General features: G+C 55.7%; 1 protein-coding gene across 2 annotated transcripts in view; it reads left to right on the top strand.

Moving 5' to 3' along the window:
• The window catches only part of CDH4 (cadherin 4), a 543,804-nt gene that overhangs the window by 381,894 nt on the left and 140,080 nt on the right, over positions 1-21,830 (top strand). For both annotated transcript variants that reach the window (XM_073888320.1, XM_025865074.2), the window contains exon 3: positions 8,977-9,203. In XM_073888320.1, coding sequence (XP_073744421.1) covers positions 8,977-9,203 — 227 coding nt within the window. The remainder of the gene's footprint in view (positions 1-8,976; positions 9,204-21,830) is intronic.

The raw sequence follows: 21,830 nt of genomic DNA, 5'->3' as shown, positions 1-21,830 counted from the left end.
GCACTGAACCAATCTAAAATGAATTAGCTCAGCTGTGTGTCCCGCCGCTGCGGGTGTGGAGGCGAGGGACCAGACTCCTCCTGTCTGGGGCCCGTGTCCGTGGTCCGAGGTTCGCAGAGGAGGCTCCGGTTCTTGTCAGAACCTTACAAACAGAGCCAGGCGTGGGGCGGTTCCAACGGGACAACATGTGTGCCCCAGGTGGGGGCTGGGAACTCTGATGGCCAAAGGGCCAGGGCAGCTTCAGGCCGGGCAGGAAGGGTCTTCTTTGGTTTGAAAGCACATCAATTTAAAGTTTAAAAGGCCCAGTTGAAATCCTGACGATGTTCATCTTGTGGACGTATTGTCCACGGGGCAGGCTGTCCTGGTCCTTGTGGAGGGCAGCCTCGGACCCCGCCAGCACTCATCTGCAGCACCAGGAGCACGATCTGGCGCATGAACACCTCGCTCCCGCGTCCGCCTCCAGGGCTCATCCTCCTGCGTGATGTGCACTAGCCGTCTGCACGGGGGGCCTGCCTACCCCTCTTCCTCACTTGCGGAGTGTGGGGCTTGGCACGAGGCGTCCTGCTCTGCAGAGGGTCAGCAGGTTCACCCGCACGTTGCTGGAAATGACACTTTTCCAAGGTTTCTAAACATATGGCTCCTTTGGGAATGGGCACCGAGCAGAGTGAGAGCGGAGGAAGACGCAACCAGCCACGAGTCCCCGCGCTCCGTCCTGGCCCCAGAGGCACCTTCGAAAGGTCCGGGCACGTCTGCAGGTGGCCCCGCTCAGGCCGACCGCTCCCGGGGCCCCAGCCTGGTGGGGCAGCCCCTTCCCCAGTCGTCAGGGCTGGCTGTGCAGTCCCCACGGCCCGGCCTTCTCTGCACCCCACAAGCGGGAATGCTGGTCTGCTGTGCCCATGGGCAGAGGTCCAACAGGAGACCACGTGGAGAAAAAGGCATGCGTAGAGCCGCATGTCTGTGTTTAAACACACAGGCCAGGAACAGCCTGGAAGGACACGCCAGGGTCCCAGTTGCCCGAGGTTTCCGGGCGGTGCCTGTGCCTTTGGAGCAGCAGACCTGAGGCCTGTGAGCCAGCCCCTCCTGAGAGGGTCCCGCTCGAGCACTGCCAACATGCCTGGCCCACGTTAGTAAAACCCACCAAACCTCGGTCTGCTTTTTATTAACACCTGGCCCCGCAAACTCTAAACATGTCCAGGGCGAACGGGGCAGACTGCCGCCCATCGCCCCACCCCTGCCCCCAGGAAGCCCTGGGAGTGAATAAGCTCCAAGAGAGAGGGGTCAGCAGCTGAGATGAATGCTGGAAGGCTCCTCGGAGGAGGTGCACACGGTGGTGAAGGGTGTTCCAGGCAAGGCCTGGTGCTTGGAGCATTCGGCCAACAGGGAGGAGATCGACGTCAGCGGGCAGGGTTGGGGGGGGGGGCGCGGGGGGAGGGGGAGGAAGGAAGGCAGGCAGGCAGACTCTGTTGGGTGAACTTATCCTCAGCACAGTCCCAGCTGCAAGCTCACCTCTGGCTCATTTGATCTTTCTCAGTTCACCTAACAAGAAAAATAATAAAAAGGCATGTTTCATAACCACAGTGCAATTTCCAGTAGGAGACACAGCCACCGCCCCTGTAAATGTCAGGCATGCTGCTGCCAGTGAGGAAGCGGGTCCGCGCCCCCCGCTCACCGGTCCCAGCACACCAGCACCCACCTCTCTTCTCACTAGCGAGCAATTAAAAGTGATGGGGGTAAAGGGTTAAACGTCAAGCCTCTCAGGGAGGGGGCCGCCGTGTTTCTTCTCATGGGCAACCTTCTCCTGCACACGCCGTGGATGAGCAGGGCTGCACACATCTGCTGAGAGCCAGCAATGAGCCAGCAAGGCCAGGGCAGAGGAGGGGATGAGTTTTTAAGCAAGATTTTGGCTCCATCCTGGAAAAATGAAAGCAGCCACACACAGTGAGCATCAAATCCTCATGATCTTCAGATTTCAGAACTGGCCGGAGCCCGGACCCTGAGCCACAGATCCCAGCACTTGGAAAAGACAGTTTTCACATGTGAGATTCGCACCAGCTACAAATATTATGAATGCACGAAATTCTAAGAAAAACGTACCAGCGTCAGGCTTGCTGCGTGCTTTGCATTTGGGGCATCAATTCACGAAATAGTAAAAGTGCCTGGGGCCCGGAGGGAGAAGGGTGGCGCGTTGCGGGGCGTCAGTAAGGGCTCGTGGAATTACTCAAATAAATGAATGCATCCCAGAATGTAATTAATTGTCTTCCAACGAGTTCGGTTCACTTCTCAATGCAGCGGGGGGCTGGGGCAGTTCATTTTCATGGTGCCTTCCCGTCGTGGCATTCCGTGGGTTTGGGGCACTGCTGGGAAATGCTGGAAAGCCCTGGGAGCCACGCAGCGTTCCCGCACACGGACACACGCGGTTCACTCAGATCTTAGGCAACCGTGCTGGTAGCTTCCGGAGTTCGAGCTCGGATGTGGCCTGCTTCATGAAGCGTCCCTGAACGCCCGCGTGCCCTCCCTGCCCCTCACTTAGGACCCCGGGTTTCTGCACCTTATACGCGGCCATGAGATCAGGCACCTTCCTCCGCGAGGTCAGCGCGTCTGTCCCCATCCCCCACCGTGAGCACTCTGGTCTGTGCATGGGACAGGGGAGGTGAGAGACGGGCCCAGGGAGGGAGAGGGCGGGGGGCGAGGGCTGGTCCTGAGGCCTCCGGGGGGAGAGGAACAGGCCCTTCCAGGGAGGGCCCTCCCCTGTCAGTCCTTCAGCCAGGACCTGGGGACTCAGGGAGCCCCAGAAACTGGCTTTCAGGGACACAGAATTCACATGCCGTAAATTTCCCCATTTCAAAGTGAACAGTTCAGTGGCATTCGGTATGTTCACGATCTTGAGCGGTCATTTCTATGTGGTTCCTAAACGTCTTGTCACTCCGCAGGAGACCCCATTCCCGTCAGCGGCCGCTCCCGGCCTCCTCCCCCAGCCCCCACCCGTCCGCCCTCCGACTCTGCTGGCAGCACCCCTCCCGTGGGCGTGGGCAGTGGGGACGGTCACCAGGTGGCCTCACAGGCAGCAGGGCATTTAGGGAGATGCCGTCAGGGCCTGCAGCCAAGCTGGATGGATGCCCCATGAGAGGCCCCTCGGGGGCGCCAGGACCAGGTCCTAAGGTTCCTGGGGACGACCTCGTCTCCCAACGCCCTGGACACGCCCCTGCCCAGGCCCCCAGTTCGTGTGTCCCTGCTGGAGGGACCCTCACCCACGTCCCTTGACCTGTTCCCCTTCCTTCTGTTCCTGGTGCTTGAAGTTCTGTGTCCCCAGCAGACGGGCCTGTGGTGGGTGCTGGAGCCTTCTGCTCAGGGTCCGGTGATCCACTTTGTCGCTAGATTTTGAGGACATGCCTCTGAAGTCGCAAGGGTGGGCTCCCAACTCTGCTCACTGGGCTGCTCCTATGGCCAGAAAAGGTCATGCCCCTCTCTTAACACTGGCCCCAGAAAGTGGTGTCCTATCCACTCAGGACCCTTCCTCAGTCCCAGAGGCTGCTGAGTGCCGGGTGGCCCTTCCGCCCCCCCGCCCCGCCGCCCCGAGGGAGAGCTCCAGGCAGGCAGGGATTACCTGGATTACCGAGGGGGGTGTCCAGGGCAGCAGATCGGAGAGGCCCCTCCCTCAGCCTGTCCCTCGGAGCATGTGGCTGGCCTCTGCCTGCTTGTTTACCTTCTGGTCACCAGCAGCAGCCCCTGCTGCAGTCACGCTAGTTCTCAGGTCCTTGAGACCCTGAAATGCCTCTGCCACAGGACCTCTGCACATGCTGTCCGTGTGGCCGGCCCAAGCCTCAGAGGAGGGCTCTCATCCCTCGGGTCTTAGAGGAAGCTCTCCTCCCTGCCCCGCCAAGTCTGAGTCAGGCTCTCCCAGGACCTGGCTCCTGCTCCACCGGCGTGCCTCCCTCGGGAGCCTTGCCTCTCTGATGTAACAGCTTGGTTAATTTCTGCCCCACATTCCAACCCCTCCCTGGCAGTGACTGTGTTTGGCTTTTGCTGACTGTCACATCTCCATGAGCGAATCCTGTCTGTAAATGGGAGTGAGTGAGGCTCCCACCTGGGTGGGCTCTGTGTGTGCGGAGTCCCCTCTACCACAGGGCAGAGCCCCCTCATGGGGGAGCAGAATCCACATGGGTCCTGGGAGACGGAGCAGACAGGGGGCCACCCTGGGGCAGGGGAGGCCACGGAAAGTCCAACCACTTAAATAGGCCCCCTGAGTGGGCATCAGCCAGGACACCCGGATGGCGGAGACTAACACGTATACAGCGCAGAGGAGACCCGCGTCCGTGACAGATGGCTGGGCAGGTGCACCCCTGCCCCTTATCTGGACCAGCAGCAGCGTCCCTGCTGGAGGGCGACCAGTCCGGAATGCCGATCAGACTCCGCGTGGCTTTATGGACCTCCTGGGGAGGGACGGGGAGCCGAGAGTCGGCTGCAGGAGTGAAATCCTGAAATCCTCGCATGTTGGGGTGCTTGGCCTTCCCGGGTGTCCAGCCAGGGCTGCTCCGGGCACTCGTGTTTCCCTGGTGCGTCCTGAGTAGCCTTTAGAGCCGCTGATGCGGACACCGTGTTTGCGCATGTTTGTGGAATGAATGACCCCGTGTGACCTTGGCCAAGAGCCGTTGCTCCCCTGGGCCTATCTCCTCCTCAGTCTAAAGGGTAACGTGCATCCTGTCTACAGTGTCAGACAAGCTGGCATTTGCCTGTCTGTCCCGCGCCGGGCAAGGCTCGTCCTGGCCACGGCAGGGACAGAGACAGATGCTCGGAGAGGCCACTGCTGGTCAAGCACAGAGCTGGGTTCAGGCCATACCCCAGAGGGTCCTGGGCCGGCATGGGCATGGCTGCAGTGCACACCCACCCCACGGCACACGCGGGCCGGGACGGGGCGGTGGCATCGGCCATCACCGGTGTTTGCCAGACCGGGCGTGGCCAGGAGCTCGCCTCCCCACCGGCCCGGGGCCGGTCCTCAGGCGGGCAGATGGCACAAGTCCTGCCCACAGGGCCCACTCTCGGGCCTCCCCAGCGCCGGCTGTGCAGCCACCACGGCCGAGAAACAGAGGCAGCAGGGCCGTGGCCGTGTGTACTTAGATGATTGGATTTCATGTCTCTCAGGACTCCTGTCTCTCGTCAAGTTTGTTTAAAACTAATGGAAGTAATTAGCAAGCCGCAGGGAGCCGCGTGTAGCAGGAGCGCTTCGATCCCGCGTTGTGGCCCAGGGCACGGAGGCAGCTCCCAGGCAAGCCTCCTTCGGTGGAGCCCGGGGTAGGGGGGGCGCCTTCCCCCACAAAGTGACTTGCCCCTCACGGGTGGTGCTGCGGCCGGCGTCCCGGAGGGGCTGGGGCTGCTGACGGCCTGCCGACGGCCTGCCCGACTCACTGGGCCCTGGGGCGCTGCAGCCTCGGTGACCAGGCGCAGGTACCACCCAGGACCTGTTTCCCCAAACGCCGGCACAAAGTTCCCTCTCGAGGACCGAGGTGTGCACAGAGCCGGACGAAGGAGAGTCTGTCTCCCTGGGGACATCTGGGTGGCGCAGTCGGTTGAGCATCTGACTCATGGTTTCCGCTCAGGTCACGATTGCAGGGTCCTGGGATCCAGCCCTGCGTCAGCCTCCACCCTCAGCATGGAGTCCGCTTGGGATTCTCTTCCTCTCCCTCTGCCCCCCGACTCGTGCTCTCTGTCTTTCTTTCTCTAAAATAAATAAATAAAATCGTAAAAAAAAAAAAAAAAGAGAGAACGTCCCCCTGCCAGCTCAGCATGGTGTCGGGGAGCCTGCAGCACCCCACCTCCGGCTCTTGCCGGCTCTAAGAAGGTGCAGTGTCTCTGGGACTCAGTTTCCTCGCCCGCAGAATGAGGACGCCACCCGCCAGCTGTGCCTAGCGGAGCGCCGGCGCCTGGGAGGCGGGTCTGCTCCCGGAGAGCCCCCGGTCGAGGCAAGGTAGGTGCACAACCTGAATCTAATCAGAGCAGGAGCTTCTCCGCATTTGCTGGTTTCATCTGAAACATCGAGGGAAATGTTTCTTCTAGAATCTCATGGGACTTTAATTTTTTTTTTCTGAAAACTAAAGGAGAGATGAGATCAAAAACCAATACATGGAGGAAAGTATTGACTGAACATGTTAATATTGGGCTGCTCACCCTTGCGGCCTGGGATGCTGGTGGCAGCAGCCTTGGGGGGCTCTTTCCCACGGGGACCGTCTACATTCAGCTGGACCAGAGGTGTCTTCCCGCCTCACCGTGGTTCCTGCAGACCCCGCCATCCTCCCCAGGGCTGAGGGAGAGGGTGCCCTCGCGGTGGCGTGTGGCATTTCTGGGCCGACCCCAGCCGTCCCTTCAAGGCCGGGGGGGCAGGAGGGGCAGGGGTGCGTTGTGGGGAGGCCTCGCCTCCTTTCATGCCAGCACGGTCCTCGGCCCCAGGGACACAGCGGGAAGCCAGGACAGCAGCCCTGCCCTCACATGCTTGGCAGTCCAGGCGGACACGGGCAAGGAGCAGAAAGAGAGAATTCCAGACAGAATGGGATGGGTGGTGCACTGTGAGGGCCAGTGAGCAGGGCTGGTGTAGCCCTGGGGTCCAGCTGCTTCCCAGTGAGCGGGGCCGACCCTGCCAGAAACCCACAGGCTCCTGACCACACCCACCGTCACACAGAGCTTAGTCCCAAAGCTTGGCTGCCCTGAGTGCTGCCCCAAGCCAGTCTAGAAACCACACAGGCCTGGCCTGCACAGGAGCTCGAGGGCACGTGGTGCCCAGCGGCGGCACCCTGGCCCTAAGAGTGGACAGGAGAAGGAGGTGTTCTGGGCCACATGGAGCTGGCTTTCCAGAACTCTGAGCTCTGCAGGGGGAAGCCCCATGCGGTGCCCGGGCCTGCATGCTGGGGTGGCAGGGGATCCAGGCTGCAGGGCCCGGTGCCCATCTGTGCCCCTTCCCACATGAGCACCGTGTTAGTCGGGGCGACCCCTTCCCGAGAGCAAGCCCAGTGACCAGTGGCTGCGGCCAGCCTCTTCCATGTGCCCATAAGGGTCCCCAAGGGAAGAGGCGGCCTCCCCAAGACCCACAGCTCTGCTCTGGCGAAACTGGCCAGTCCCTGTCAGACAGGCTGGAAAGACGTCGACTTTTAAAGCCCCCCAAGATCTCGTGAACACCCCCGTGGGGAAGCGCTGGTTTTATCCCGTGGGCTTGACTACTGCGCGTTGCACGTCACAGCACATCTTTGGTGTCTCCCTGCCCCTGGGACGTGCGTCGTCTGAAGGGTCCTGGGGCACCGGGCTCCAAATTTCCCGCAGGGGCCACACCTTTGCTTCCCTAGACATCACCCAAACTCTGCAACTTTGTTTTAAATACAATGGTGTCGACATCTAATCTTGACGAAATGCAAGCCCTCCCGCTGCTGTCCAAGGCTGTTAGTGTTACTAGAAATTCGCGTGTAGACAACAAAGGAGCTTATTTATGTATTTTGGGCTCATCTCCCAAAGATAGCCCAAAATGTTTAGAACCGTCATGTTTATCTTTGTCCGTGACAATTGGGTGTCAGGAATGATTGATCCGCTCAGTTCGTTGTTGATTTTAATTTGCTTACCGTCGAGGCAAGTGGTACTGTGAGAACAGTGTGGGATTTTCTTGTCAATTGAAAGGAAATGCAATTATTCCCTCATCGTCACTGGGGGATGGATTTCCACAGAGCCACGACCCACCCGAGCCCCGGTTGCCCTCAGCATCCAAGGACCGGGTCTGTGCACCCCGGGGGGGGCCCGACTCCCGCCCTCTCGGGCCGGACGGGGCAGAAATGCCTGGCATTGTCACATTTGAAAACATTTTTACACCAAACCCATGAGTGGGAGGTAACGAGGAGACATCTGCGGTGAAGTATGCGAGATATGGGAACATACATGTCATTTATTATTTCAAGGCAAGCAACAATAAAAGGTGAACACGGGAAAAACGCTTTATCAAATGTAACAGCGAAGCGCTTTTTTTAGTTTCTGGGATAAATAGTAATCAAATCATGGAGGCTGTGACAGTGAAATTGCTTAAAAAAGCAATCCTCCCACTGTAATTGCTGAGATACCCACACTTTTATAAATACTAGGTAACTTGACCCATCATTTCTATCAGTGGAATGTGACACCAGCTGTTGGTGCCCCCTCATTTAGCGTGGCATTGGCGACAGCTGCAAACGCACTGATGTGGTCCCGGTGAACGCGCGGCTCCCGAGATGTCCTTCCCGGCCCAGGAGTTACGGGTGGCGGGACAACGGAGTCACTGGGAGGGGCTGGAGACGCGGTGCCGAATTCCCGTGCGGGGAGCAAAGCTATGCGCCACGGCATCAGGAAACCGGCTGCCTCCACTGCCCCGTGTCCCCGCCGCTGAAGGCCCTGGCCGCCCCCAGTCCCGCCCAGCCCGCCCTGACCGAGTCCGTGGGGGTCAGGTTGGGTCCCTGAGTGGTAAAATGCACCAGAGAACACAGCAGATTCGAGCCCCAGTCAGAACACCGCCTCCCCCGGCTCCTTCCCCGCACTTGGCCCTCTTGGGGTGGAAACACAGATCTGTGGGGGCTTTCGAGCAAAAGCTGGTGGCACGAAGTTTGCGGGGGCTGAGTGGGGGGACAGCCGAGTGGGCCGTTCTCAGGCGGGCACCTCCATGGCGTCACTCACAGACCCGGGGATACAGACGGGGAGGTGGATGTGCAGACGGAGAGCAGCCAGCCACGGGTTAGAGAGGAGAACAGCGCACCCTTTGCTGTTTTATGTCCTTCCGCAAAGGCCGATAGCTAATTCCCGGAGCGGGAGAGATAAAACACAATAGCTGAAGGTCGAAAAATCAGTTAATCATTATTTTCCCCGTGTTGCTCCTTCGGAGACCGAGAACCCGTGGCTGAAAAGCAACCACGTGAGCGTCTGAGCCACCCTTTCACCGGCCGGGCCGGTCCTGACTCTGTCCTTCCTTTCCACTTGCAGTCACGTTCAGCAGCTGTTTGGGGACCAAGGGGACGTGGTATGAGACCAACAGCCTGGACTTCAAAGTGGAGGCGGACGGGACGGTCTTTGCCACGCGGGAGTTGCGGATCCCCTCCGAGCAGGTGGCGTTCACCGTGACCGCGTGGGACCGCCAGACAGCCGAGCGATGGGACGCCGTGGTGCGCCTGCTGGTGGCCCAGCCCTCGTTCGCCCACTCCGCACACAAGGTGAGATGTGACCACACGCGGAGCTTGGGGAGCAAGCGTCCTTCCTCCCTCTGCAGAGGCTCCCCAGGGGTGGGACACCTCAGCGGGCTGAGCAGGCCCCAGAGGACCCTCTGACCTGCCACCTTCCCGAGGGACGTCTGCATCGCGGACGGATGCACGGGCCGCACGCCCGCTGTAATGCACGGCTCTCACCCCCTTGACGGTCATAATTGCCCTTTCCCATTTCTCGCTGGGCACCCGACATTCTGTAGCCTCTCCTGCGTGCAGCTTTGGCCTCAGGCATGGGCTGGCGGGTTAGCAGGGAAGTTCCAGCCGGGTTGGCCCCTGTGATAGCTCCCAGCTGCTCAGTGCCCAGGGGTCAGCCCATGTGCTGAAACCCTCACAGCTGACGGGGGCCTCGGGGACCATCAGAATTACTGTGATGCCGGGTGCTTCGCGTCAGCAACAGAGAACAGACAGCTGGAAGCCATGCCTTCAACCCGGGCATCCCCTCAGGAACGAGCCCTGGGAAGTAAAGGGTTAAAGCACGTTGATCAGATTCTTTCTGTAGATGTACCGAGAGCCTCACACGATTAGTGTGTTTCATGAACCACGGGGGCAAGCAGACTGCAAGTTTCCCAAGCCTACTGATCAGGGAACCCTCTTCATGGAACATCTTATAAGGCAGGTCTTTGGGAAAACAGGGATCTGTGTTTTGTTTCGTCTTGTTTGTAAACAAAGTAGAGGTGGTTTAGGTTAGATAAGAGAAAGCGGTGACTCTGGTGGGTAGCTTTCCCCTCGTCATGAGCTGATCCACCCGGGAAGGACGTCGAGTGCCCTCGTGGGTATGTTGAACCGTGTCTAACAGCAGAGCCCCAGCAAGTTGCGAGCCTCCCCGTGTGGATGCTAAATACCCTAAGACAGACGGATGCGGCTTCCATTCTTTCCTGAGTGGTGATGACGAGCCACGTGCTCGTGAGAAGGCAGTGAGAGCCCGGGGACGCAGCCCGCGTGAGAGGCCCTTCCCTCCAGGCGTGGGGCCAGGGGCCTGCGGCCAGTGCCGGCAGTGTTGAGGTCTATATCCCTGATTGCAATGCAGAAGCTACGGGCCTGTGAACAGAGGATGGAGGTCCTTAAAGCCTGTGGAAGTCCTCAGATAAAAGGCACTAATTGAAAACATAATGACACCTTTTGTTAGGCATGTTAATGAAGCAATTTCTGATGCAGTTAATCCCCTGATCCTCTCGGAAGGTGATTGCAATTAGACAGTCCTGAGTTCGGGTGCCCCCGCAGCCCCATGTCAGGCTGGCCCAACCAGCACCCAAGGGGCAAAAAGGGAGACAGCGAATCCACGTCCAAGGCTCAGCCATCCCAGTGAGTCCAGCTGCCGGGTGCCGTGGGGCCACACCCCTGCATGTATGAAAAGTGGGCAGGGTCTCTACAGCCCACCCAACCAGCCCTTCTCTATTTGTTTCACGTCACCTGATGGCTCCCTGTTTCTTCTCACTTTCAAACCCAAAGTTCCTTGTCCTGACTTTTTAGGACCCTACCCTAGACATCCACTCCTCTGACCCTCAGAACATCTGGAAGTGGCTCCTGTCATTGTCCCCACTTTACAGAGAGGGACGCTGAGCCATGTGACTGCGGCCCCTTTCCTGCATTGGAGAATCAGTGTTCTGGAAAGGAGTGAAACTGACTTTCTAGGTATGGCTGAGCCCAGCTTCATAAAGGAGCCTGGCTGCCCTGGGTTATGGTTTAAGTCAAGTCTTCTCCAATTTACTGGCTGATGCTTTGGGATAAGTCACATGACCTCACTAAGATTTACTGATCTGGAAAATGAGATAACAATAGGGTTGTCACAAGTATTATATGAGATTACACATGTCCTACAGATTGCAAACTCACAAGAGCCCTGCCACAAAGATGCAGCTCTTACTGCTGTCATTAGCATGGCCCCAACCCTCAGTGTCCTGTGCCTATTGCAGCCACTGGACCCTGCCCAGGGTGGTTCCTGGGGGCAGGAGGGAGGGTCTGTGTGAGACACTGAGTCACTTAGTTGGTATGTCCTTACAGAGACCGATGCCAAGCTTTGAATAATGTCACTCTCTATAAATGGATTAAGGTGATGCCCTATTGCTGATGTCCCTAACCACCTGTCAGAATCAAATGTAAATCTTCTCTGGTGGAAGGTATCTCACTGGGCCTCAAATTATACCCGTCTTCTCTTATATACAATGTCTAGCACGTGGCTGAAAATGACTGGGCACCCAGTGCAGATGGGACAAGACCCACAGTGGCTCCAGATAACAGAGTTACCAGACAAAGATATTATAATATCTATGCTTATGGTTTCAAGCACATTGAAGACAAGATTTTGACAGAGAATTAGAAGAATAAAAAAGAATCGGTCAATTTAAGACCGAAAAATATAACAAACAAAGAAAAAGCTCACTGGGTAGCTATATCTGCAGATTAGACGCAGCTGAAGAGAGAGTTAGTGAAGCAGAAAATGTCAGAAGAAATACTCAGGCTAAATCACCAAGAGGTAAACAGAAGGAAGACAGAAGGAAGAGTAAGAGGCACTAGAGAAGTAGCAAGAAGTCCCAGCAGGTGTGTGTTTGGAATATGAGGCGGGGGATAAAATGGAGCAGAAATAACATTTGAGAAGATAAGGGCAGCAAACGTCCAGGCATTGCTTCAACATGCCCCGTGAGTTCTACGTGGGGTAATATGAAGAACGTTGCACTCAGGCATGGTCTTCGTCCATTCAGGCTGCTGGAAGGACGCACCGTAGGCTGGGTGGTTTGTGAACAATAGACATGTATTCCTCGAGGTTCTGGAGGCTGGAGCCCTGCCATCAGGATGGCGGCATGGTCAGGTCCCCAGGAGGGCCTCCTGCCTCCTCCCTCAGATGCCTTGTATCCTCACCCAACAGCGAGCGGACAGAAGAGAGTCACTAATGGGCACCAGTCCCATCTCAGGAGCTCCACCCGCATGACCTCCTCTGATCCTAATCACCCCCTGGAGGCCACACCTCCTGACACCATCACCCTGAGGATTAGGTTCCAGCGTAGGAATTGGGGGACACACTCATTCAGTCCACAACAGGCATTTTATGGTAAAACGTCTGAAAACCAAAGTCACTGGAAGCAAACAGAACCCAGGTCCAGGGAAGGCACAGCAGTGACACGGGAGCTGGCTTCTCGCGGGGACGATGGGGGCCGGAAGGCAGCGGATGGTGACAGACACAGGATTCTGTTACCCAGTAAAAGTCCCCTTCAGGAAGTGCCCCAAGAGACTCTGCCACAGGTTGTGTTCTTCAGGCAGAAACAGGACGCTTGGAGACAAAAGCCCAGAATGAAAAGCCATGAAAAGATTAAGTAGATGCAAATAGCCATGAGCAGGGTGGACGAGACGCTGCGTGGGGCGTAAGGTACACGACTGGTGGGAAAGCGGGCACGGAGTCAGAGGGTCCAGGCTACTTGCATCGTCCTGGAAGATGATGGAAATCGAATTAATACAATACTCGGATAAGACAAAGACCCCTGTTATGAGGTTTTGGAAAATCAGCACAGGGTCACGGTCACTTCAAGTGACACATCACTTGAAGATGCACAAGGAGTCCTGGCCAAGGGAGGCAGCATTTCAGGTCAGAAGTAAATCTGAACTTGAGGAGTGACCTAAAGTCTCTGTAGTGTCTGACCTTGTACTCAAGTGATAAAAACATATCTGTCATAATAAGAGATCCTCATTTTCCCGTGGGATTCTCATAGAACTCTAACATGATTGCAGAGAATGCATTATGCTCTCACCGGGTAACTTAATAATGACCAGCACCGTGCAAAGGAGAGCTAAACCCTCCCACCTCCTGGGTGCATTTCCTGTTCAAATGTTTTCACGTCTTCGAGTCTGCAAATTTAGGCAATATTTTTTTAGAAGTGCCTTAAATAATATAATTTGTCCTTTTCCTCTGTTAACAATGTGAATTTTCAACCAAGTAATCTTTTTTTAAAGATTTTACTTATAGAGTAAGCAGGAGGGAGAGTATGAGTGGGTAGGGTAAAGGGAGAGGGAGAAGCAGGCTCCCCCCTGAGTAAGGAGCCCAAAAAAGTAGACTTTCTTAAACAAAAAAAAAAGAGTCATAGGATTGTTTAAGTTCTAACATAATAGAGGGGAAAATAGAATACTAAAATTTTCCAATCCAAAAAACGGAAGGAAAGACTAGAGGAGCTCTGTGTTTCTCTTTGAGAAAGATGGTGGATTTGCAAGTATATATTAATTATAATAAATGAAAATAGATGAGCTCTTGTAATTAAAAGAAAACAAATTGACAGATCAAAGAAAAACCCCAACCATATACAGTTCACAGAAGACAAATCTAAAAAGTGTAATGATGGAGGAAAAAATGAAACCGTAGGGAAATACCATGTAATTCTCATCAGGGAAAATAGCATGTAATTCTCATCAGAAGCGAGCTGGGCACCCGGTTAATATACGAGTCCTAGGGGCGCCTGGGTGGCTCAGTTGGTTAAGCGACTGCCTTCGGCTCAGGTCATGATCCCGGAGTCCCGGGATCGAGTCCCACATCGGGCTCCCTGCTCAGCAGGGAGTCTGCTTCTCCCTCGGACCCTCTTCCCTCTCGTGCTCTCTATCTCTCATTCTCTCTCTCTCAAATAAATAAAATCTTTAAAAAAAAAATATACGAGTCCTAAATTTTAGTAATTTGCACTGAGCGCTGAAACCGGTGGGAGGAGCCAAGGTCTCGCCCCACTGGGGTGTGCAGCCTTACATGCGTAAGAACGGAAGGAAGGTGGAAACCGGCAGGCTACACATTCATCTCAAGAAATTAGGGAAAGAAATAAAATGGAACAAAGTAGAAAGAAGGAAATAGTAAAACCAAGAGGAGAAGGTAATGGAATCAAAATAATAGAATTCACAGACAAGAGCTGATTCTTTAAACTCCCGAGCTGATCGGACTAAGAAGGGAAACCACCAATAATCCTTATCAGGAATGAAAATAGGGCGTCATGACCAATCTCACAGATGGTTTCAGAGTGCTATGTACCATTTATGCCAACGCATATGGAAACATACCTGAAATGATAACATTGCGGGAATGTACAACTCACCAAAACTAACTCGAGAAGAAAATCTGAGCTGTTTTGTTATTACAAACAAATTTAAATTCAGACCTGTGTCCTGAGGCCATGCCCACACATTGTGGCTGGGCTGAAGTTCTCCCCAAACTTGTCCAGAGCCCCGAAGAGGTGTCTTGTCAAAACCAGCGAGAACCCTGAAGGGGCAGGAGGAAGCGGGTTGCTGTTTGCCAGGCTGCTCGTAAAAAGATGAAAACAACACCTGAGCAAAATACTAACAAGCTCAAGCGCACCCATGTTTGCGAAGGACAAACCATGGCTGCCCTGGTCTGTTCCAAGAGCCAAAGATCGCTTCAACACTGGAAAATGAATACGTGTAACTCAACACAGAATAAAGGACGGATATTGCATGACCATCTGAATATCCATTGTTAAATGTAACTTCCGTTCAGGATGAAATATCCAGCAGATTAGGAAGAGAAGGGGCTGTCCCTAACCTCATCCCGGGCACACAGCACACAGCACACAGCCAGTGTGCCGTGGGAATAGTCGAAGCCTGTCCTGACGTCCAAAATAGCACCCGGACGTCCTTACATCGCCTGCCAGAGCTTCAAGCCGGCAAGGTCAGGCAAGAAAAAGAGATCTGAATAAACAGAACTGGCTATATGTGTAGCTTACAGGATTATGGATGTAGAAAATCGGTAATAGGGCTCCTGGGTGGCTCAGTTGGTTCAGCGACTGCCTTCGGCTCAGGTCATGATCCCGGAGTCCCGGGATCAAGTCCCACGTCGGGCTCCCTGCTCAGAGAGGAGCCTGCTTCTCCCTCTGACCCTCCCCCCTCTCATGTGCTCTCTCTCTTTCTCGCTCAAATAAATAAATAAATCTTTAAAAAAAAAAAAAAGAAAGAAAATCGGAAATAGTCTGCAGAGACTCTGTGGGGCTGGGTGAGTGAGGTTCGTTAGCAAGAGCGCTGGGTGTGAGAACAATTGTACCTCCGCGCACCAGGAATAAATAGTTAGAAAATGACATTTGAACCAGATGCCAGTTACAATTGCATTGAAGAGGATCATACAACCAGGAATAAATCTAACGAAACCTTCACAAGACCCTTACATGTTGCTGAGAACAATTAAAGACCTTGAAAACCAGAGGAGTGTGCCTGCTCCTAACTCAGGAAGCTTGGTGCCACAGTGACATCAGCTCCCCCCCAGAGGCCCCTGTAGACTCAACAGCACAATACCAGCAAAAGTCACAGGATATTTTGTTTGCTTGCTTGTTTAAAGAAGGGCAGACAGATGACTTTAAATTTTTTTAAAAGATTTATTTATTTGAGGGGGGGCGGTGGGACAGAGGGAAAGGGAGAGAGAATCTCATGCAGACTCTCCGCCGAGCAGGGAGCCCGATGCAGGACTCGATCCCAGGACCCTGAGATCATGACCTGAGCTGAAGGCAGACACTTCACCAGCTGAGCCACCCAGCAGGTGCCCCTAGATGACTTTAAATTTTGAAATGAAAATGCAGAGGACCAAGCATAGCCCAGCACAACATGAAGATGGGGGACTTGGTATTTGGGAAGTGGTGAGGCGTATGAGCAAACCAGAGCAGTTTCTTGACCTCGGCATGCTGGCGTTTGGGCTGAATCATTCTCCACGGTGGGGTAGGCTGTCCTGCATGCTGTAGGAGGTCCAGCAACATCCCCGGCCCCCACCCCTAGACGCCAGTGCCACCCCCACCACCCCTGTTGCAACCAAAGCTCTCTCCAGTCTTTGCAAAATGCTCCCGGGGACAAAACCGCCCCCATTTGAGATCCACTGAACTACAGTAATTAAAATGAGGTGGTTTAGGAGCAAAGGTGATCAGACAGGCAATGGAGCAGAATGACAAGCACAGAAAAAACATTTAATGTTTTTCTTAAAAATCATCTTCACGGAGGTATAACTTTTATACACCAGAAGTCACCCACTTCACATATCCAGTCTGATAAACCTTGTCAAAGGCTCATGGTGCAAGCACTTGATTTTTATAAGATTAGCACTCCGGGGCCAAGGTCACACACTAGAGCCCGCAGCCAGATCTGACCTGCCACCTACCTTTTGATGGCCTGCAAGCTAAGAATGGTTTCTATATTTTTAAGTGGTTGTGTAAGTATCTACATTAATATCCTCGCTTTCACATCTCGGCCTTCAATGCCTAAACTACTTAACTATCTGACCCCTTAACAAAAACTTTGCCAAGCCCTACCTAGGATCGTGGAGGAAGGACTGTCTTTTCAGTAAATGATGCTGGACCAATGAGGTGTCCTTAAAGAAAAAAGGTGAAATGACCCTTAGCCCACCCCACCCCACCCCCAAAATCAATTTTGGGTGGGATTTTTTTTTAATGCATGCTGAGGGCGTCCCGGCTGAGTTTGAGGAGGGTGGGAGTTCAGATGGGGACACAGTGAGCAGGGGTGCAGCTGACAGGAGGTCCTAGACACACAAAGCACCCTTTCCAAGGGAGCAGTGTGCAAGATGGAAAGTCCCAGGAAGCTCTTGCCAAAAGGAGCTTTGAAGCAAATCCCCCAAGGAGCAGCGTGCAGGGACCCCCTAATTTCCCAGTTCCATGAGTCCCATTTCCCTTGCGCCCAGGTTTCTCCAAGTGCAGCCTCCCGGCCCAGTGTTTTGGCGACTTGATGGAGCTGGACGAAACTGACGGCTCCCCAGTGAGATGAACCATAAAAATCTGGCAAGTTTTCCCCTTTCCTTCTCCTCTCTTAGCAACGACTCAAAGGCAGCCTTTCTGTGGGTAACACCAGCCGTGTTGGAATCTGGAATAACTTTTTTTTGTGCAGTCTTGCAGGAAAGCTGATAGCAATTCAATTAGAAAATGCAAATGAGGTCACATATTTCCCACAGGAGCGCTGGATCACCCCCGAGGAATCAGAGCAATATTCTGGCCTAACAGTAAACACTGAAGATAAAGTTTCGCGCTCGGCTGTCCACTGACGGGCTGCGCTCTCACTGGAAAGTGGCAATGGGACCTGTGGGTATAGATTGCAAAAGAGAAACTGTTGTTTATGAAACGAATCCCAGTTCGTAAGGCGCGCGTCAGTGTTTATGAAGGACACACTCGGCTGAGCGGCACCCAGGCCCGGCTGGGCCCTGCGGCCTGTACCCACCGGGCTCCCCGCGCGGTTTCGACTTCCGCACTCAGACGGGCTGAAAGCGTCCCCCCGAGAAGCTGTGTTGGGGTCCGAACACACCGTCACTTGGAATGGGACTGTATTTGTAAGTGGGCTTCAGCAGACATACTCGCAAGCGGACGGGAGCATGAAAAGGGGGAAATCCGGGCACGGATGCGCAGGTAGACGGAACTCTGCCAAGGGGAAGGCAGAGAGCAGGGGGAGGCTTCTACAAGCCAAGGAGCGCCCGAGATGGGCGGCCACCCGCGTCCCCGAGAGAGGCCTAGAGCAGACTCTCCCCCACGGCCCTCGGAAGGAACTGACCCTGCCAACACACCTTGACCTCGGACTTCTGGCCTCCAGAACAGGGACAATAATGTCTGCTGTCAACGCCCCCCAGGCTGTGGTGCTTTGGTTCAGTGACCACAGGACACGCTCTCACCAGGGGTGTGGCCTCGCCCGCCAGCTGAGCGGGGTGCGGATAGACCCCGTGAAGCCCCCCTGCCCCCCGAAAGGCAGGGTGGGAGTCCCGAGCCGGGGTCCTGCTCCAGACACCCTCAAGTCCGCTTCATACAGCTGCTCGGGTCCCCAGAACAGTGAGGACAAGTCTGGCCAAGACCTCTATGCTTTAGGGCTGTGGTCCCTCGGCCTCCCTCCCCGCGCTCCGTCCCCCACTCCGTCTCACGGTCTGCCCCTCCCCCCGTCCCCACAGTCCGTCACCCCTCCATCCTGGGAGTGGGCAGGAGCCCATCACTGCTATCACCAAGGTCTCCCAGGCTGGTCACCGGACAGGGGACTGGAGAGGGCCTGCCGTCCACCTGTCCACCGGAGAGGTGAGGCCGGCCAAGGCAGGAAAGGCCCCGCGTGAGCGCCAGAGGGCCGGTGCGCCTGCCTGAAGCCTGACATCATGGAGACGTTCACTGAAGGCGACCACCTGGGGCTTTCCACATGAGGTGTCACCTCGGGAAAAGCACCCAGAAGGCCATTAGGTGCTGCCCGAGGGATGGAGTGTGGGACTTGAGAAAGTACCAAGACGGTTCTTTTATCCCTTTCCGGAAGACGGGTGGCCTCAGTGCCACCAAGAAGCAGCAACCCCTCAAAACTAACAACAGCCGTCGGCCAGGTGTAGACAGCATGGGCACTCCCGTCCTCCGTGGGGGAGGCCAGGGGCTGCTTTAATGAGCATTAACGCCCTCCGCGCTCACACGGGGTCCGACAGCGCTGGCACACGCGGGGACTGCCGCAGGTACACACCGCACTGTGGGCACCAGGGGGAGAAGCCGTATGTCCCTCCGCATCAGGGACCCCCACACATTGCTGGGCAGGAGGCTGTTCCCTTTCCCGAGGCTGAGGTCATGGCCACCGCCCGGTCAGTGCCCCCCCTCCGCTGGATCTCAAGAGAAGAGCAAATGCCTCAAACTCACAGCGGCTTTTAACTGTGTGTTGGCATGAAGGGCACGAGTGGGGGTTCTGATTGGTCGAAGGTGCATCTTGGCTTCTTTGTCTGTCTCCGGTTTGGGGCGACAGCCCTGGGGCTAGGGCTGACCTGTCCACCTGAGTCTGACTCTCCCGGCCCGGGGTGAGCAGGATGTTCCCAGCGCAAAGGTCAAACATGGATGCTGTTTCAGGCTGCAAACGGCCATGAACACCCGGGGGCCTGGGTCAGCCCTTTTGCAGAGCGGAGGTAAAGGGTTATCTGCAGAGGCCCAGGGAGAAGCCTCATGACCCCGCCCAGCCTGTCCCGGGGGGGATGCTGCCCCGGCCTGTTGATGGGGCAGGAGCAAAGGAGAACCCATGGGTGCTTGCTGGTGATTGGCACAGCAGCGTGGAGACCAAAGTGATGAGCAAGACCGTCAGTGCCGGGCAAGGAAGCTTCCGGGGATGTTGCCGCAGGACACAGGCTGCCCGGGTCCTACTCTGTCTCCAGGAGCAAGATCTCGAGTGCAGGCATGACAGACGGGGCACCCTCTGAGGATCCTGGGGTCCCATGAGTCAGAAAGGCCCCAAAGTCACTCTCTTGGTTCCCTGGGGGAGTAACGACTGAGCATTGCTGTGTCCCCGCCGGACACCTGGCTCCGCTTTACAATGTAGGGGCACCACTGGGAATTAGGAAGGGGGCCTGAGCAAAGGGCAGAGGCTGCTGCTGTGTTCAGGGGTCAAGAAGGTGACCTCTGGTCCGAGGCCTAAAATCAGAGAAGGAGCCAGTGTTCCAGACAGAGGCCTTCTCCAGCCCCAGCTTCTCCTGTCCTCAGGTGAAATCCCACCTCAGCCCAACCGAATCTGGCCGGGGGTGCAGGGCAGGCAGCCCTGGGGGACGCTTCTCTGTGCGCGGCCTCCTGGGGGTCCAGTGAGCTGAGACGGCACAAGCGCGCACGAGCTGTGCACCCCGCAGACGTGCGCGTGCCGGTGGGTGCGTTACTCACCTGCCCCCGAGACCTGTAGCTCGTGATGGGGGCTGGCGGGTGTGTGCGTGTTCGAGTCAGCACACGGGGGCCTTGTGGACACCCCCTTGGGAAGCGGGAGGTGCGGGGCATCCAGGCCGCCCTCCTGTAGGTGTGTCTGGTGAAAATCAAACCAGGTTTCCAGACCAACACAGGTTTGTGGTTCTGCGCAAGGCCCTGGCTCCCACTGGATATTCGGTTAAATATAAAAGTCTTCTTATTCCTGAAGATGTTTGTGGAAACAACAGGAAGGTGGTCATGGGCGTGTTCTGACTTAAGGAGAACCCTCAGCAAGGTCAGGGGCGCTGGCAGGCCTAGAGCCCGCCCCGTGAGCCCCACGTCCTCAGTGGGCAGCAGGAGTGGCCTGTGAGGCCGAACGTCCCCGGCGCCTTCCAGAAGGAAACGTGACTGAAGTCTGGTTGAGTTAAGGCTCTCAGGCAGACCCTGATCACATCCTCTTCGAGGCCTTCCAGAGCCATCAATGCTGACGAAACTGACCGTTTTTCTTACTAATTGACACCAGCGTAAAAGACTCATTCAGTCCCACTGCTAACAACTCCAGGAAAAAGTAACACAGTTTGGCTTAACTCGCTAATTTAATTTAGAAAAAAAAATTTTTTTACTGTGATTGTATTTTTTCTTTGTAAAATGAAGAGTAATTTCGTTTGAAATGTTTCCAACCAAACATAATTTTCTTGGTTCTCTTGAGCAAGTTCTCCACCAGGGTGTTCAGAGAAGCCTAAGGACACTGGGTTGTCACAACCGGGGGATGTAGGGGGGTTTCTGGCATCAAGGGGGTGAGGCCCAGGGATGCCCTACAGATGCACAGGAGGCCACCCAGGAGAATGATCTCCTTCCGAATGTCGGCAGCTGCAGAGGCAGTGGTCTGGAGACAGGCATTCAACTGCTGGGGCCTTGGGGGTGCTCAGCGAGCTGGGGAGGCCGGGCCGGCTGAGCAGCCTGGCTGGGCATGTGCACACACGCACACACGCACACGCCGCATGCAGGGCCCTGTCTGGACGTGGTGGGGTCTCCCGTCCTGCCCTTCTGTGCATGGATGGTGATCCTCATCATGGCCCACGAGTGTGCCACCTACACGCACAGCTGCCCTGCGGGATGCACCCCGTCCTGCCGGCGCCTGGGTGCTGGGCCGTCCCGCGTCTTTACTATGGAGGGAGACAAGGCTGACGGGGACAAGCGGAGAGCTCTGAGGGATTCATCAAGAGAAATGTGGTTTTGACACCAGTAGGAACAGCATGGCACCTTCCCAACCACATGATCCCGACTGGTAAGAGTGCCCCTTACTCACTTACACTGGTAAGTGAGCAGCCACAACTGAACTCTTTCCACCGGGGCTGCTCACAGCTTCCGGACCTCGGTCTGCCTGCTTGGCCCCAGGTGGGAGGGGGTGTCGGGACCACCCTCTGTGTTGGCGCTCACCCTGACCAGCCGCAGGGCAGAGAGGGGCGAGTGAGTTCAGGCCCCGGCCCCCCAGCCGCAGCTGCAGGACCTGGGCCGCTCGCTGCACCTGCCAGGGCCTCCACCTGCCCAGATGTGAGCGAGGACTGCACCAGCCCCTCCCTCCCTAAGTGCCCTGGACGTGAGTGAGCGACTAAGACTTTCCTCCCAAATACATACACGAGGGAGTAACCATACCCTTCCACTCAGGAGACCTTTCTTTGTACGATTTCCACGGGAATTTGCAAAATGACCTCCCCTTCCTAGAAGAGATCTGAGGTCAGAAATACCTTAGCTCTGGAGAGAGGGAAGGGGGGAGGTCACACCTGCGTCTGCTCAGTGGCTTGTGGATGCAGGAAAATCCATTCAGCACCTGTCAGATCCAAACTCATGCAAATGTTTATCTAGAATGGCTCGCATGTTCTATTTGCTAAAGAACGAGATGTTTCTCTCTTGTTTTATTTTGTGTTTGTTAAATACCATTTTACGCTGT

The sequence above is a fragment of the Callorhinus ursinus genome, unplaced genomic scaffold (assembly GCF_003265705.2).
Source record: "Callorhinus ursinus isolate GAN/ISIS: 27379988/994484 unplaced genomic scaffold, GSC_fseal_2.0 scaffold89, whole genome shotgun sequence".
In the NCBI taxonomy this organism is placed as follows: domain Eukaryota; kingdom Metazoa; phylum Chordata; class Mammalia; order Carnivora; family Otariidae; genus Callorhinus; species Callorhinus ursinus.
Note: the sequence above shows the minus strand (reverse complement) of the source record. Positions and strands in the feature narration are given on the sequence as shown.